This window comes from Malaclemys terrapin, chromosome 14 (genome assembly GCF_027887155.1).
Source record: "Malaclemys terrapin pileata isolate rMalTer1 chromosome 14, rMalTer1.hap1, whole genome shotgun sequence".
NCBI classification, from domain to species: Eukaryota; Metazoa; Chordata; order Testudines; family Emydidae; genus Malaclemys; species Malaclemys terrapin.
In genome coordinates this window covers 13,527,294-13,545,938 of record NC_071518.1, presented here as the reverse complement: position 1 = coordinate 13,545,938, position 18,645 = coordinate 13,527,294, and the positions used below count along the sequence as shown (strand labels likewise).

The following is an 18,645-nucleotide window of genomic DNA, read 5'->3' as shown; positions in this document are numbered from 1 at the left end:
CCTGGCAAGCCGCGTGCCAAACGTTGCCGACCCCTGCTCTACTCAGAGGAGATTATTTTTTCCCTCACACCGCAGAACCTACTGCAATTGCTAAACAAATGCAACACAACCGATGTGGACTGAGTTATGCTAGTGGTGAATCTCATTCACAAGTGGACATGTTAAAACTGCAACACAAATCCATGGGTGCAGTACTGGCCCCACTGAATTCAATAGCAAAACTCCCACTAACTGGGGCCAGAATTTCACCCCATATGTCTCTTTTCAGCTTACAAGACTGTGAATCTTCACAGTCTATTTATAGAGAACCTTCATCCTGCCACTCTAATTTGAGGGGGTAACCAAACATATTCAACTACAGTCAAATATGAACCAGCATGCAACAGAGGCAGTGTGTCTAGTGGATAGAGCACTGGACTGGGGGTCAGGAGACCTGTTCTATTTAGGTACGTCTACACTACATTGTAAACTCGGGTCTGGGAACTTGTTTGCACGTGCACACTACATTGTAAACTTGGCTTACAATTGCTGGATTCAGGTCTCATGGCTGTGCTAATGCATCCATACTTCAAAATGACAGGACTTGGACCGGAGTCACAGTAGAACTTGGGCTCTGACTCATCCCCCCCAGCAGGGTCCTAGCACCCATGCCTGGAGTGCTTGCTAACCTGAGTCAGACTGATTTGTGCATGGATGGAAGGGAGGCTTAGGCTCAAACCCGAGTCAGAGCCCTGGCTTAGGGTGCCTCTGCCACTGACACAATCTGGGACCTTGGGCGATTCACTTCTCCTTTCATTGTCCTGCTTTCCTATTCCTCCCGTAGTACATCTTGTCTGTTTAGACTGTACCTCTTTGGTGAAGGGAGTGTCTCTTACTAGATGTTCTGCCAGATGTCTAGACAACAGTGTCCTGATTTGAATAGGGTAGGTACTACCCCCATATAAATAATGATAAAACATCCATTAAAATGCTAAATGTGGAATTTGTGGCTACACAAAAGTTAACAGTTTCAGATCTTTCTATTTCTCTACTTTATATTTATTTTATATACTGTACATCTGAGAATTTCACTGTGTTTTGAATAGAAATTTCATGGTCTCCTGCTTCAGTTGGTGCATTGGCGGTTGTGTGTCTGTGCAGGGGAGGGAGGAGGGAGGACTAGATGCTCAGCTGCTGTAAATCAGTGCAGGCCCACCATACTGCTTCCACCCGCTGAAGATCTGGCCTTGCTGAGAAATATTGTTCACTCAGCAAATGGACAAAAAAATCCCAGTTGAGTAAATATTTTATTAATAGTTAGTGGAATAAAAATTTAGTTCACTTGCTTTGCAGCCAAAGAATCCACAGATTTAATGCTCAATGACACAATAGAGCATAGACTCCCCAAAGAGCTATTAAACGCTCAGGTAAAAACATAAACTATTTAAAGAAGACCATAAAAATGTATAACAATAATAGCCATTCTCGAGGAGCCAGTGTGATCTACCGAGTATATAATACACATAGTAAGAAATCCTTAGTTTAGTATTTTCACAATAAACCTCAACAACTTCAGAACAATCACACCAGTTTATCAGATACACACTGTGTGCTTTAATGAATTCAGTATTTATAGTGAGGATCATTAGGGATTAGAAAAGCAGCAGGTTTTGGACAGAGGTTTGAACTTTCCCCAAGTCTGGAGGTTCACTGTGGAGAGTGGAGCAAAAATGAAGTTCAGACCTAGATCTGGGTCAGTACTTTCCCCTGATTTCAATGGGAACGAGATCGGGGGAGAGGGGTGGGTCAGATAATAAGTGATTTGAAAAGACACTGAATGCATAAGGAACTGTGCTGACTCCTATGAACGCGTACTGGTCTGTCATGAGAGCAATATTTGAAATGACCAGAACCTACAGATGTTCTCATGGGGTATTGTTTTCTTTTTTTTGCTTTCAGTAGTCTTGAATAATGGAAATTTGCATATAAAACTTATGTTAAAATAAATGAAGATTCTTGCTTAAAACCATTATAAACTGGGAATTACAGGGCCAAATCCTCAGCTATATTTGTGCTTTGCACTTCTCTAGCAGTACAAACCTGCCCTAAAGTTGATGAATCCCGCTACAGGCGTATTCTCCCTGTACAGGGTAGGGAAATTCCATTGAATTGGTCAATCATATGTAAAGGATCACATTCTGTTCTTACATAATCTCATTCAGCCCCATTTCACAGAGTGATATAGGCCACTCATTCCTGTGATGCACAGCTTTGCAAGTTATGTGCAATGCATGCCCATGAGCCCCAAAAGTAAAACTAAACTAGATACACTTTTTCATTTATGGATATTTTTCATACCTGTGAATCACCATTTCACAAATGCAAATCTTTAGAGTGTACTTGGAGCTGTTAATTAAATGGCGATTACATTAGTAGTAACATTGATTTTCAGAAGGAAGTAATATTAATATTTAATTTAATATTGCCTAATATTGCATTTATATGATGAAATCTTGTATTTGTTTCAAATGCACTTTCCCACCTAGTATTGCCATCTGATTGTTAATAAGATCATCAGGCAATACTTCTAAGGATGGTCTGCTTCCAGGCACCATTGCTGCCAAATTCCGCTTTTCCCATACAAAGCTCTTTCAGGAACACAAGCTTGGATGAATGACAGCAGGGAAATTTTCTACCTGTTATTGCAGAGTAAAGATGGCAGTCTTTCCAGGATGCTATATTTATTTAGTTTGGAAAGACATCCTTCCTGTCAGGATGCAGCAATACAGAAGTAAATCAAAGAGAAGCCAAAGAATATAAGGATTAGAAAAGCAGTAGAGATGATGAGGAAAACTTAACAGCTACAAATATATTATTTAAAAGAGAACAAAGAAAACAAACAAGAAGAAAAGAGAATTAAGATATGAGAAGAATAATTCTAGAACAGCAGCCATGGGCCTAATTCTCCTCTCACATTTGTGACTATCAGAAGGAACTCTACTGAAGTCAATAGAGTTGTGCTGATGTGAGAAGAATCAGGCCCTATATATTTTACTTATTTGGTCCCATTGAAATCACTGGCAAAACTCCCACTGACTTCATTACGAGACGGATTATTCCCTAATTCCTTGTTTCCCTTCAGATGTACAGAAACCTGTGAAAGGGCCGCTCATGTAGACATTAGGTCATAGTGTATGCTGTAGAGTATATTTATACAATGAAAACTGAATAGCCCCAGTTCAGTCATGCAGAATCAGAGGGATTCATGTAACAAATGAACAGCAGAATCCAGTAGCACTGTCATTGACAAAGGAAAAGTTCTGAATAGATGCTCTATGTCAACATCTAAGAGAATAGAAGATCAATGGCAGGCACCTAATGTTAGTGGCAGAAGATCAACAGATCTTAGAAAAATGGGAAGAATTACTACTATAGAAATCAAAGTCCAGTGGAAATACGTGCAAGAAGGTGACAAGTGGCCTGGGAACCTCTATAAAGACTACCTTCCACCAAATCATCCCCTAAATGGGGAGGAGTAAGAGGCAAAGGAGGATGGTAGGGAAATGGCTTCTAAACCCTATGAATCCCAGGATCTGCTGGGACAGAGATGATCCAATCACACACAAAGGGGCTGTTCCTCCACACTGCTATCTGCGGTGTCCCTTCCTTCTCTGGCAAGACCCAGGCAGTCAATCCTCCACTGGGACAAGATCTCCCTCCCTGGGGGAGTGTACTCATGCCGTACAGTTACTTCAGGTACTTCAGGCAAGATTCACTTTGGCACAGCTATCAACTAGAATAGCCACAACAAGAAGGAAGAACAGCATCATGGGCATCAGTTCCTCCACTTACCACTCCAGGATACTCCCCTCACATCCCAGGGAGCCCTAGTTCTTACTCGGTAGAGGAGATTCCATAGAATCCTACAGAGGTAAGAACAGTGACATGGAAGTGGCATTGATCCCCCTTTTTGTGTTCCGCAGGCAAGATATGCCACAGTAAGGTCTCCTCAACTCACGGCAGCTGAGTGGATGATCATGATTTAGACTTATGGTGCTTACAAAATATGACACATCTATTGTATTCTAACAGGATACACATATAAAATGGGAATAGAATCCAGGAGTTCCACCAGTCCCCTGTTCTAGCCACACGACCCCTCTCTGTAAATGATCTACAGAATTTTTCAGTGGGGTATCAGCTTTTTCATAATCGCAGCAGATATTCAATTTCCATTCATTGGTATGTTTATCTATAATATAGATACAGGAGGAAAAGATTCATCTATAATATATATAAACTTATTTATCTATAATATATATAGGGGAAAGGACTCACGAGAAAAATAGCTTACTTGTGTCCGGATTCATGGGCAATAGTAAAAGCCAAGCCAAGACCTGTATCTTCATTGATGGTACAGCTACGGTATTTACTGCACATGCCACTAATAGGGGCAAAGCCTGGGGGAGGGGGAAAGGCAGAAGAGATGTTATTTCAAATACTGTAAGATACATACATCTCCTTGTGATGGATACTACATGCTTTCGTGAGTACATGCTTATTTTGGTGTGTGGGGAAAGTTCCATCCATGGTCATTTTGGAGCAACAGGAATTGTAGGCAGAGCTACATTTAACAAAAAAAAAAAGGGAGTTGTGTATAAGAAGTGCACACATGTGCCTATACACACATCTACATATGCACACACTGGGCCCAATCCAGAAGGAATTCATTCCGCAGGTGCTGGCCTACACAAGTTTTAACTCAGGCTCATTTTTAGCACAGGTGACTTGACGTCAGCTGAGAAAGCCATTTAAAAGGGGACAGCTCCTTTCTGAAGGTCACTACCTTTCTGAAGGGAGAACAAAGAAGGTCCATTTGGCCCAGATGTATTTTTGAAATGCAAAATGAGATCAGTGATGGAGAAAATTCCCTGAATGCAGTGGAGATCCTAAAAAATGTCTTCTGAAGGTCTCTCTGGCTGTGGCCCAAAGACTGGCAATTTGGTTATTTTTATTTTTATTTGTTTAAAGTTTTTAAAACACTCTTATATAGAGCTTTTCAGTAGATCTCAAAGCATTTCACAGTCTTTAATGGGTTTATTCTCCTAGCACCTCTGTGAAATAGGGAAGTGCATTTAGCCTCTCTGTCCCAAGTTTCCTATCTGTAAAGTGGGAATTCTCCCCATTTTAGAGGTGGGGAACTTGGGCACAGTGAAACTAAAAGACACACTCAAGGTCACACAAGAAGTCTGTGGCAGGGCAGGGATCTTAACGTGATTCTCCCAAGTCCTAGGCTAGTTCAACTAATGGATGGACCATCCTTCCTCTCATTAACATCTTACTTTCCACCTTGACTATTCCTTTACCACATCTTCAAACATTCTCATTAGCCACAATACTGGGATTTTCTTTTTTTTATTAATCGAGATGCTGTCAATTGACATTCATCAGTTTTGCAGAGCATATTTTCTTACCATACCTAAAGTGTCACAGGGTTCATTTTTCCAAGAGCAGATATCAAATCCTGTAAGCAAGATGGCATGGTCGTGACGCTTTCCATTCTTTCCAACCAGAGCAGATTGCCACTGACAAAAGCTATTTAATGACTGGTCCGCATGATGGTTGATCATTAATCCACCCTACAGATATTTCATAGACACAGAAATATAAGATGCTTCTACCGGCAGCTGAGGAAGGTGATTGAAGAAAGAAGAACTGGGGTCGGGGGAAGGGGAATTACTTTGGTTATATGACCAGATGTGAAGAAATGTCATCTCTCCATTTCCTATGTCACTATGTATTTGACACACCTGCCTGAAATGACTATTTCAAGTCAATCAATCATAATTAGAAAATGAAGCTGAAGAAACTCAGGCCCAGGGATATTTTCTAAGGCACGGATGGAGATTAGGTGCCCAATTCCCGAAGACTTTCAGTAGGAGTTGGACACCTAACTGTGTCTTTGAAAATCCCCCACAGTATTTCAATGGCAAGAGGTGACTCTTTTAAACTTCAATTGCAATGTGAATGATTTCAAGGCTTGGCTTCCCCTTTTGGAAATTATTTCACTTGTGAATTTGTGCCCATTTCAGTTTTCACTGGGTAACATGCATGAGGTACAAGTGTCTTTGGTTCTCTTGATTTGGTTTTCTTGATAAAAATATGTCCTAGATGAAGAACTACTGAAGGCAACAGCCCTTATAAAATACTTGGGGATTCCATAGTAATAGTCAGAAACACTGAAGGGTAAAGGGGGAGTTAATTAAACTCCTGGTTCTATTATTAAAAAAACCTAGGAGCAGTGAAATATGGAAAATGTAACATCAAGGGTTCTGGTGATGTCATAAAATCTCACCCTTGAATCTTGTGGTTTATAATGTCATGACAAGCCCTCAGTCGAATTTTCTTTGCATAGCATGGGCTTGTCCATATATTCCCTCTGAACAATATCAGATACACCCTGCTACAAAAGAATAATGACACCACTTACAGGCTCTTGTTCCAAAAGAAGAAGGCTCACAACAATGATGTTGATGTCGCTTCCAATTGTTCCATCTTTAAAAAGACTAGAAACCTGCATGAATATGTAGGAGAGGGTAATAAATAAACACATCTATAATAAAAATACACTAAAGATAATTAATGAGTTATCACAACCCAACTTTCAATGACAGTCAAGAGGAACTCAGCACATTGCAGGATTAGCCCCACCTCGATCTAACAGAAATGTGCACGAAGGGTCCGACAAAAAGCCCCCTGAAATTAATTGAAAAATTCCCATTGCCTTCAATGGGATTTGGATCAGGCCCTAGTTCTGCAGGATCAAAGCCACAGCAGGTAATCCTCTTGTGTCTGCCCACACAAATAACTCCTCTTTCCAGCAGCAGGAAAGAGGGGAAATGAAGCAAAGCTTTTGTGACGGGGCAGAAGAGAGCTGGCCGACCCACTCTGCTCACTAGGACAGCCGTGCAGGGAAGTAAGTGGGAGTAGAGTCCCCTTGACCACCCTGCTCGGCCCTGCTTAGATTGTGACTCAAGACATGCTACCTGACTATTTACTCCCCACTGCAGACAAGTGGGGGGGGGAGGAGTATGGGGAGCTCTGGCTTCACCCCACCTTCTCATCAGCTGAAGTAGGGATGAAGTTACTTACTCCCACTTCTCCTTCCAGCGGAAGTGGGGAGTCAGGGAGAAACTGTGATGCTTTGAGATAGAAGTCTCCAGTCTGCCCCCATCTGCTATGTACTATCTTATATTCAGAGCAGGTTGTAAAGCTACGATGAGCAATATATAACCCCACTAATTCTAAAAGAAATGACATTAGCAAAATTGACAAAAACATTCAGAATAATTATAAATCCCAACTCCTCCCACACCACAAAACCAGGGTGGGATTTCTAGGCTGGCACATGTGGACTTGCAGAAATTGATTTAACAAGCAGAGATTTTAGTATTGCCAACTTTTGTGACTTTATCACAAGTCTCACCAAGTTGGGTGTTTTTCTTAAAGCCCCAGCTCCTGGTTGTCTTGTAGGTTTTCCACAGCTGTAGATGAGTACAAAACCAATGGCACTTCAGTTACACCAGCTCTTACCATGTTCATAACTGTTAAGATATATGTGGTTACATTGTCCTTGCCATGCTTCTCCAACATTTTTTTATCTGCCACAACAAGCGTTTCAACATTCAGACTTCCACTTTTCTGGGTTTTAATAGCTGATCTTTTGAACCTTGCTGAACTTCCATATTCATCCGATAGGATGTATGTATCCTCGGTGGGTGGCTTAGGTGTGTCTAAAGAGAAACAGAACACAGTTTTGGAAAGGGTTCAAAACGGGTCATTTTTATGAGCAGTTTGGTTAGATAGTAAAGCACCTGGGGAATAGAGCCCTAAATGAATTTACAATATTGTGCAAGAGCCAGGTATTGATTAATATGGCCTGCAAGATGGTGAGTTCTTCTAATACGTTATTAATTAAGATCTGATTCATTCTTCTTTAAGAAAAAAAACTGAATACAATAAGCCAATTCAGAGGAAAGAAATAATCTAGTAAAATGAGTTTCATGTGCTGCAGGGGAAAATACTTAGTATTTCTGCCTGAATAGCTATATCCTATTTGACCATTTTGTCACCTTCCTGCACATTGCTGCATTGACTGCAAACATAGCGTAGGGGCCAGATTCTGCTTCCCTTAACAAAAGCCTCCAAATAGGTACAGAAACTAGATATGCTGCAAAAGCAGAGTTCCTGTGCGCCTGTATTTTGACTGGCAACAGCTCCACATGGATTACTCCTGCTTGGAGCACGATATTCAGAGAGTGAAAAATAATGACCATTGCTGGATCAGAAGCCATGTGCATAAACATGTGGTCCATACTTCTTGAGAAATAAAGCTTGCCATGCCTTCTATTTGTGAAGGGAAGGACTGAAGAGTCAACCCTCTCTCTGGGTTTTGAGGAAGCCTGAATGAGGGCAGAAAATCTTTGTTCCATACTCTTCCTGCTTATGGATTTTCTCGCATAAGCCTATGTGCCCCTGGCAACCAGAATTCAGCCCACTGGTCACTATTTGAAAATGCTAGTTAGATAACAACAGTTGTCCTTGCAAATCTTTATGGCAAAAGGGTGGAAACATGATATGAGTGATGGAGTCCCAGGTAATTAAAAAATGTAACAACAACTTTTGTCTAGAAGCCCTGCCTATGACTGTGTCTGACAGTTACTCCAACAACAGAGCTACCTCCTTCTTGGTCACACGGGGACACCAGGAATCCAAGGGAAACAGGATGGTAAGTAGGGAAGCTTATTTGCATCAGTTGTCAATCCCAAAATCAGTTTCATTTAAGAGTCTTCTAAGGCAGACCATCTCAAAGCTGAAGAAGTTATGCTCAGATGGAGCTTTGATCTATGGCCTCCCATGGCTTGTGGTGTTTGGAATGTTATACTTGTTTAGTTGCTACTTAGACCGTAAATTCCTGGGGGCAGGGAGTGTCTCTGTGGTCTGTGTTTGTAGTGTACAGCAAGTAGCACAATGGGGTCCAAGTCCATGACTGGGGCTCCCAGGCACTACAGATATTACAAAAAGTAAATAATAGTAATAAATGCTGGACTGGTCCTTGATATTCTAAGTGAACAAGATGGAGGCATCAATATGCTGGTATTTAGCAGATATGAGTTGTAGCAATGCAATATCCCTAGTGCTTTACGTCTGAGAATTCATTTAATCAGAACTATATTTCAAACCACGAATGAATGAATGAAAGATGTTTTAGTTATAATATCAGTCAAGAATTATTATCCTGTTAACAATGTAGAGAAGTTTCCTCTTTTGAAAGCATGTAAAGACATACATCACCTACCAGCGAAATGCATAGTTTATTTCCTACGTAGAGCAATTCCGTGTTTAGGAGGCAGTACAAGTGGCTTGCACTTGATTCACAAAAAGTCTCTTTTATATTTGCCTGTACTGTACGTGGCTCTCATCAGCAACACAGCCGAGACTCTCCTCCCCTTTGCACCTGCTTTACTACTACTAAAAGTTATTCAGAAGAAGCAGCTCTTCTCAAATATGATTTACAGAACGTTATCTGTTCAGCGCTTGTGCTCCAAACTATTTAGCCTGTGATGACATATCTGAAAGATGGCTGACCGGCTCCTCTCATGCTTACAAACTGCACGCTCAACATAGATACTAAAGAAAGTTAGAAGGGTTAAGCTTTAATCCCTAATCCAGAATCAAACCATTTTTGCAGTATAGGAAAAGAGATTATTAGTATGGTGCTGCTTGCAGAGGTATATGCTTGAAGACTTAATTAACCCTGTTGTATAGGCCATCTACAGATAAGGTTGCTTGGTGCATCCAATTAGAAGACCCTGTTTTGGGGCTGAAATTATCCATGCCAGGTGTCTACATGAGTCTGAAATGTTTTGGAGAGTTTCAGCTAAAATGGTTCATCTGGTTCCAAGAATGTGGTAAAGGAAAAATACATTGTTTTGCCTATAATAAAAAAAATGTATAACCATGTCATTGAGAAACTCTAGAGCCACCACCACCATTGGTTGGAGCAGGGATATGGCCCTTCTGCCCGTCACGTACCTTTTGCCTGTGCTACCTTAATTCAGCCCCCTTGTGCATATGTATTATGCTACAGGCTTTAATTGTATCATCACATCCTATTTTTTTCCACAGGACCCCTGCCTCATTCAATGCCCTGGATGGACCTGTTCTGGGGATGTATAATGAAGATGGCTGTTGTATGTAGCACCCCTCGCTTCATTTGTTGCAGAAGTTGGAAGATCTGTAGTGAATGAGGCAGGGGATGGCAGGAGGAGAAAAGAAGGTCTTGTGTTTAAGGCTGTTGAATGCTGCCCTGGAGAACTGTGGACTTGCAGTCCCTGCTCTGAAGTCCCCTGTCCCTGCTTTGCCACAGAGTTCCTGTGTGATACTGGGAAAGTCACTTACATCAAACTTTTCACAGGTGGTCACTAACTGTGTGTTGCTCATTTTACATAGGCCTATCTTGAGGCCATGGAGCTGAGCACCTATTGAAGTCAATGAAAGCTGCGCTTTGAATATAAAAAGCTTGATACAGTGCCAAGTACTCTGAAAAATCAGGCCATGGGCGCATCAGCTTGGATAACCAAAATTAGTGGACATTTTTTAACCTCAGCTCTCCATCTTCTAAATGGGGACAGTTTCATAAGGCTGTTGTGAGGATTAATTAATATTTGTGAAGCACTTTGCTACTACAGCAATGAACACCATAGAAAAACCATGAGTAAATGAGTAATTCTGTCTTCAGAGCAGTGAACAAGGCATGGGGCCCTGGATTGAACAATGAGGAGAAAATAAAATATTGAATAGTTTCTCATTAAGTGAGCACTGTCCATCATGTGCACTTGAATGAGGCAGGGGTCTGATGGAAAAAACAGCAAGTGATCATATAATTAAAGACTGCATCATAATGCATATGCACAATGGGGCTGGACTATGGCTGTTTGATCAGCTATCGTTCTAGCATTTCCTAACTTCTGGGTGTTTGACTTTGCAGCCTTAATGTTCTTTTAACATAGTTTTCAGGGGTTATTTATATAAAGGTCTTGTTCCTGATTCCTGTAACCCGCCTTATTCCTGCTCGCAGCATTATTAAAGTCATTGTGCTTGTAAAGTCTTAAATTTAATTCAATCACTAGTACAAATGTCAACATAACTGAAAGTTTAATTTTGTGCACTTAACATAGGGGTGCTCAACCTGGGATCGCAAATAGATGTCAAGTAGCAATGGCCGTCCTTCCCTTTCTATATTGCTAAATGGGAGGGAGCCGTAGCTATATCCAAGCTACATGAAAAAGTAGAGAAACCACTGCTTTCACAAACAGGAGAAAGGCCAGTGAAACTTATTCAGCAATATAAGCAACTACGTACCTTCAAAGTGTAACCAACCCCCGTACAGCACCACCTTTCCTCTTTAAGTACCATGTTTGGATACAGATTCAGTAAAGTACCATTTTTACTTTCAAAATCCTGTTAACTTTAATTGCAAGAGCATTAGCCACAAGTCCAAATTACTCCTGCTGTGTTGTCCCCTTGAAAGTACAGAGAGTTGTGTGTCCTTTCTGTCCCTTACATGAAGGGATAAAGGCCCACTGACTAGGACTTTAGCATAGGGGCTGGGAGGCTTGGGTTCAGTTCCCTACCCTGCTATAGACACCTTCTGTGACTTTAGACCAATCACCTACCCTCTACACTGCTGGTAAAATGAGGAGAACAGCACTTTCCTACCTCAACTGGGTGCTGTGAGGATAAATGTATTGACTATTGTGAGGTGCTAAGGTACTACAAGAATAGGGACCATATAAGATAACATGGCCAACGTGGAAGAGCCTGGAACTCTCTCTATCAAAGCCATCAATATCATACGGGTTTTGTAATCAGTGAACAACCTTTAAAAAAAATGCCATGATGGTCATGGAAAATGAGAAGACCATGAGCTAATGAAATATTCCTCACTTCACTTTCTAAAGTAAAGCTGTCAGCAATTCACATTAGTCATTGTATAGCAGTAAAAAAATGGGGGGATTGAAACAGGATGACCATGGGTTTGTACAAGAATTAGGTACTGGGGCTTCTTAGACTAGGGGAGATTTAGCAGGAAGGAGGAAGAAAGTAGCAGAGAGACCTGCAATATTGAAGAAAAACATGAAGTGATTGAAAATATAAAGACTTCTCAATCTTTAAAAGAGTAATTCTCAACCAGATCAGTATTTTCCTGCAGAACGCTCAGAGACTTTCACTCCTTCCTCCTTCACTTTTCTCCTCCCATTTTCTCCTCTTCTCTTCCCTTTGGTACCTCTCCTTCCATTCCCCAGACCCTTTTTATTTTCCCTTTCAAAAAGGAACCCTCTTGTTGTCCCCGAACTCAAGTAGGAATTGGGGAGGACATATTTTAGCTGATGAAACTCTTTCAGTTACTGTTTTCAATTGTTGGGGCTCTGAAACTCAAACCAGAGGCAGATCAGCTTTCAAACAGAATCAAGTGAACATAAGAAGTATAGCGATAGGATTCTTGAGGAGCTCCTAAATATTCTTCAAGTTGAGGGCCTAATGAAGGCCTCACAATGGACCTTGGTAGGATAATGTAGTTTCAATACATTTTTAAGAGGTGACTCCAGAATTTTATTAAACAATTTACTTGGGAGGTTCTGGTTGAATCATCTCAGTTGCTGATGACTTCATTATCAAATGGTGGATTGTGAAAGACCTATTCCCCCTCCTTTGCCAAATCAGTGATTCCTACTGCCCTTCCTCCATCTTCCAGACTAATCACATATCTCAGATGAAGAGAAAATAGAGCAGGGAGTTGGCACTAATAATTGTACAGAAGAGGTGGTGTTAAAGTACCAGCAAAAAAAGAAATGGCCCATTAAAAGATATATCAGTCTCAAGAAAACCAGAGCGAGGGATCTTCTAAGTTGAGCAGCACATTCCTAAGAAAGTCACTCTCTGACTTGTGGTGGAGTTGTAATAATAGTGATGAACAGTGCCATAAACTTAAATGCATGATCCAGCTCCTTGTATCTGCCCTCTATTTTGGCCATTGCCTCTGTTAACAGTATTATTTAAAATACTCAGCCCCCATTAGAGCAGTGGTTGCAAACCACACTAAAAGAAGCACCTACAAGTCTCTAAGAACTACTATCTCAAACAAAGAGAGAAAGTTTCCTTACATACATTTCTTTCGACGTCCACAAAAATGCTGCTTTTGAAACCTTCCATGGTGGTAATCATTCGCCTGATCATGATACTTGTGATGTGTGTGATTTCTGTGATGACCCGGGGAAAAGTGATTGGAATTGGAATCTACTTTGTACCGGTGCACTTTCTCCTCTGCTGTCCGTTTATATAATACATGAGGGTGATGTCCAGCAGGTGATGCGTAGTTGTGTTCCTGTGCTAGGTGCTGAGGTAATGGAGATATAAGGAATTCGTTCTCCTGCATTCTTATCAAACCTGACTAAAAAAAAAAGGGCAAATTAAAAAAAACAAACATTATATTTTACAGTTTGACAACAATATATTTATGTCCACTTGTGAGCACTAGGTTCCTTCTAAGTAGCTGATCCTATTCTCTTAATTGCGGAGTCACTTATACAAAAAGAAGCCTTTTAGCACATTGTCAGGCTTGCAAACTGGTTTTCTGGATGTATGGTCATCATCAGCAGTAGAAGAGTGCCAGGAAGAATGAGATTGTGCAGCATAGACAAGAACGGAACAAAGATGGTGTAGCGGGGTGAACACCTGCTCTGGCCCTGGAGGGGTTGGAAAAGCCCTGCAGAGGGCTGGGGCTGGGCAAGGTAAAACCCTGGCTGATTGGGGAAGTAGCCACAGCTGGCCTACGCCCCAATCAGGCCACAGCTGGCCTGTATAAAAAAGCTGGGAGCCAGGAGCTCAGGAGTCTCTCTCGCCTTTCAGAGGGAGAAGGGCCTGGCTGCAGCAAGCTTGAGACAGAGTACCTGAGTGGAGCAGGGCTGGGGAAAGGCTGGGGAGCCCCAGCCTGGAAAGCCCCAGGCTGTGGCCTAGTAGAAGGCCAAGGGGTACTGGGGGTTGCAGAGGGCAGTCCAGGGCTAGGCCAAGGCAACAGGTCCAAACCCTCCTTGCCTGTGATGAGTGGCCTATACTGCAGTCTGTCCCAGGGAGCGGGGGCTAGTTGGTGACTAGCAGTGGCCTTATTCTGAGGTGAGGTAGGGATAGTGGGTGGGGGTTCCCCAGGGAGGGGAGACCCAGATCTGTGGGGTACTGCCAGGGGGCAGCATCCCAGTAATAGGTGCACCGGGTCCTGGGAGGGACACGGGGGCCAGAAGAGGACAGACGGATCACTGGCCTGCAGAGGGCGCTCCGGAGGCTGGAAGAGCTAATTCCCAGAAGTGACCAGCAGAAGGCGGTGCAGGGGTGAGTCTGCTCCTCTACAGATGGTTTTATGAAGCACAGCGTTACTTTTTAAAAAAAATAACATAGCTTAGAATATTGTCAAAGCAAATTATTCCATTTGGATTCTTAAAAGAGGTCTATACAATTAACAGATTCCCATAGGAAACAACACTCTGTGACATCAGATTCTGGTAAATTAAATCTTTGAACCCCCTATTCTAATTGACAGCAACAGATTTCCTTAGCAGCTAATCTTCCATTCCACTTCCTGTGCTGCATTCTGACCAATCATGGAACTCCATGCCCCAGCAATTTCCTTGTGTTCCAGAAGACTCTAGTCCAAGACAATGCTGCAGTTGCTCTCAAAGAATCTCAGAACCTTCGTCTCTAATGGTAGAAGTTTAGCCACTAGGGTGGATCAGAGAGCAGAATTTTGTCCTAAAATATGAAAAGTCTCTGCCACTAATTGGCACTTTTTTTTTTTTTTTTTTTTTCAACCTCCGCACAGAAACCCAGCAGTATGGCCAAGGAATACCCTCTCCATCCTTCAGGCTGTTCCTTCAAGATAGAGTAGACATATTAGTGGGGCAATGTTGTAAAGCTGTTACTGGGGCAACCCGAGCCCTAAAATTCTTGTTCTGTGGAATACATAGAAGAGTTCAGGCTGCAGGGTTGTCAGTGCATCACCTTTCACCAGCACTAAACTACTATCATCACATTAAATATTAACCAGGATTGCTACACAACATATATTAAAAATGAATACCAGTATATATGTATTTTCCAAGGCAAAAAAAAAAAACCCCTCTGAGTTAAAATGGTGTTCAGGCTGAGGGTACATATTAGTAAATTAAGAGTAAAAACTTCTAGAGGTATTTGTAATTATTCCAAAGTACTGCAAGCGCAGGAAATTCCAATTTATAGTGATGTTTTAAAGAAATCTGAGCACATTCAGGTATGGAAAGGCAAAGCAGCTAAACAATTTTAACACTACCCTGAAGAAATGCTACTCAGTAACAGTTTGATTATGATTAGGTCATTTTAGTACTGTGGTCCCAGAGAAGATGAAAATGATTTTTACCAACACATTTTGTGTTTAGCACATTTTCCCCCTTTCATTGTGACTAGAGGGCAGAGATAAGGTTGGGGAGAAATACACTGTATTTTTTGTACATTAACTATGAATAAAGCTACCCATATGCTTAAGTGTTTCCAGGATCAGAGGCAGCATCAGAAATGTGAGTAGCAATGAGAAAGTATTTACATTCAACTCATAAACCAGTTGTGCTGTTCATTCCCTTGTTTTGTAAAAGCTGTTGTAATAAACACTCTTTTTTACCAAGTAAAAACCCAAGAGATGGAGGCAGCAAATATTAATGAGTAGCCAAGTGGGGCAAGAAAAAATTGGATTAGATGAGTACATATGTAATATTACTTACAAAGTTTATTTTGGGTCACTGAGGCATTTTCGCCAAAAGTGGCATCCCCCTGAGAACCACTCAGCTCTATGAACAGCTTCCAGAAGTATGTGCAGAGAAGCAAGTGCAACCACTCTGTATGATATATTGGCGCTCTCAGCCCATGATACCACCGCTCCTTGCAAAGAATGCTTTCTGATGTTAGATGGTAGAGCTATGCTCCTAGCATTGCACATTTTGGATATACGCCATCTAACCCATCTTGAAATTGATTTTTTTTTTTTCTTACAGGAGCTCCTATGTGCAGACTGGCTAGGGCTTGAGGATAAAGAGGAAGAGGGACTTCAACCAATACCTGATTTCACCAGGGTTTCTTTGGGATTTGTGGACCTTTCTGCACTTCCACAGCTTCATTCCAGGAGGAGAATTTTTCAGAAAATAGGGAGTTGTAAATGAAATCCTCATTGCTTTAACTGTAGTGTTTGCTACTAAGTTAATGCTATCACTGATATCAAATATATCCATAAGAAACAGATTTATCAGGAATTTTAGTTACACAGGTCCTTACTGCTCACCAATCAGACACCAGCCCTCTGATTGACATTCATTACTGTCTTTTTCCAAATAGAGGGAAAATAAGTGCTTTCCCCTTTGTGGTCAATTACCAATTATTATAGATGGACAGCTCAACCAGGATTTTAACAATAACTCTTCCCTATAACACTAATTGTGAGAATCTTCTGCTTCCCAAAAGTTGCTGTGAACATAAACAGAGATCATATGGTGATAGACATTTTTCTTCTTTCCTTAATTCAACATACATTGAACAAACATTCATCCTATATTTGCTCAACATATTATAAGGAAGAGGCAATAACATGTCTGTCAATGAAAGATCAGGACTGAGGAACTTCTCATATAGAATTTAGCTAGTTTGCTTGCCCAATTCAATGGACTGGCAATCTTCAATCCTCAGATCACAAGAGGACAAGCCAAAGCACTTCCGCATAGAGGAGAGAACAGATATTTTAATCCTTATGATTTATATCATCAGATATTTAGAACTGACACAATTCAAATGCAGTTCGGGCAAGAAGAGACCTTCCATGCAATCATCTGTTATTCAGCACTGATAACTAGGCATCTGCTAACTGATTTTACAGCCTTCTATTGGAAAACAGAAACATAGTAAATCTGTTTTTTATTTCTCCATTTTAAAGGTTTCCATGTCTGAAATTACCCCTACAGGATTCATTTAATAAATTATTCAAACCATATGGAATAGAGGATTTTCTACATTTTCCTTGTAAGAAACTATCTCTCATGTACATCAAGTTTTAGTCCCAAATGTAATTTCTATATTTAACATCACAAGGGTGGACTGAATTCCAGAAATGTGTGATGAATTGAATTCTGGCCCATGTGCTGAATTCATTTTGTTGCATGATTTTCATGTGCTGTAACTAGCTGGTGAGTGACCTAAAAACCTTATTCAGTCAGCCCTTGCAAATTTTTCTCCAGCAGAGACCAGGGCTGAATCCTCAAATGAGATGGACTCCCTTTGGGTTTTAAAGTAAATCAGAAAGGATTATTCCAATTCGAAAGTGTTATGAAAGATGAATTATATCTTCTTTTTTCTGACAACATCTAGTTTCATGCAGTCTTGCAGCACAGATCAGTCTTTCTAAGATAGGCTGCTGGTTCATTTCGACAATTTGTGAGCAACTTTCCAGTATTCATATTTAACTGATCTCTAATAATTCACAAAATATTGGCCCCGATCTCTCCTTCTTGGAGTTGCACAAACTGGACTGGATTTCAGGTGGTCAGTTAGGTATGTGGTTACAACTCCTTGATTCTCAAGCAGCAACTACTTTAGCTTCAGACCTGATGTAAAGGAGAGTAGCATATGGGCTGCTCAATCTTGTGTTAGTAGGTTATGGTCCTCAAAGGGTATATGCCAGTTGAGAAATGAGCACAGATGCCTTCCCCTGATGTGTCCGCTGTTGATATGATCCCCTATGCCAGGTTTAAGGTGGGGAGCCAGCTATGCTACCTTTATGTCATCTGAGACTCTCCCATGCCAGAATAACTCCCAGATGGTTAATTAAGAGCAGGTTCTGGCCACCCTTCACTGGTAGAGCAGTGCAATGGGGACAGAAACAAGGGGAGAGACTCTAGCCCAATCTCTCTATTAGCTTGGAACTTTTTCAAAAGAACTGTGAAGTCATGAATTAAATCCAGTATGTTTCTCCTCATTAGCAACTTCAGCAGATGTGTGGGTATAATTAGTAAAAAATATCATGGATAAATGGAAGCTAGGTCTTTGTATTGCCAGGACCAGCATTAATATAAGTGCATACCCAATCTTAGCTTAACCATAGCTCACTGAAGTCAATGGGAAGTCTTTCAATTTACTTAAGTGTGTGTTAGATCCAACCCTTTAAGATGAGAAGGGGCAGGGCATTCTACATGGCTATGACTACACTACAGTTTGTCTTCAAATTTCCCACTGTCATAGCCCCACCAGAGGAAGCAGTGTTACAAGTATCGACATTTTCACCAAGTCCAAACAACAGTGGTTAAAAGTCCCCGGTCCCCGGCAGACGATCTACACTTTCACTGTTTCTGTCACAAGGGGAGTGGCACCAGTTGAGAAGTTTGAAGAAAAATGCTTACCTAGGCAAGACCCAGAAAGAGTCTTTGAATGAAATATGCTACCACCTTGGTCCACCAGAACCTAAATTTGCTATCCTTCTGGAAACGCTGTAAGGCCTATCTTCTCTCCCAGACCTTTGGAAAGGTAGATTATAGGATTTAG

General features: G+C 41.2%; 1 protein-coding gene across 2 annotated transcripts in view; it reads right to left on the bottom strand.

Moving 5' to 3' along the window:
* ADAMTS18 (ADAM metallopeptidase with thrombospondin type 1 motif 18) overlaps positions 1 to 18,645 on the bottom strand; it is a 107,159-nt gene that overhangs the window by 52,186 nt on the left and 36,328 nt on the right. Inside the window, exons 4-8 of one of the 2 annotated variants that reach the window (XM_054048559.1) lie at positions 13,210 to 13,492; positions 7,573 to 7,772; positions 6,470 to 6,553; positions 5,459 to 5,618; positions 4,334 to 4,439 (exon numbers count right to left, since the gene is read on the bottom strand). In XM_054048559.1, the coding sequence (XP_053904534.1) occupies positions 4,334 to 4,439; positions 5,459 to 5,618; positions 6,470 to 6,553; positions 7,573 to 7,772; positions 13,210 to 13,492 (833 nt within the window). Of the gene's footprint in view, positions 1 to 4,333; positions 4,440 to 5,458; positions 5,619 to 6,469; positions 6,554 to 7,572; positions 7,773 to 13,205; positions 13,493 to 18,645 lie in introns of those variants that run through there. The other variant, XM_054048560.1, reaches the window with a different exon arrangement.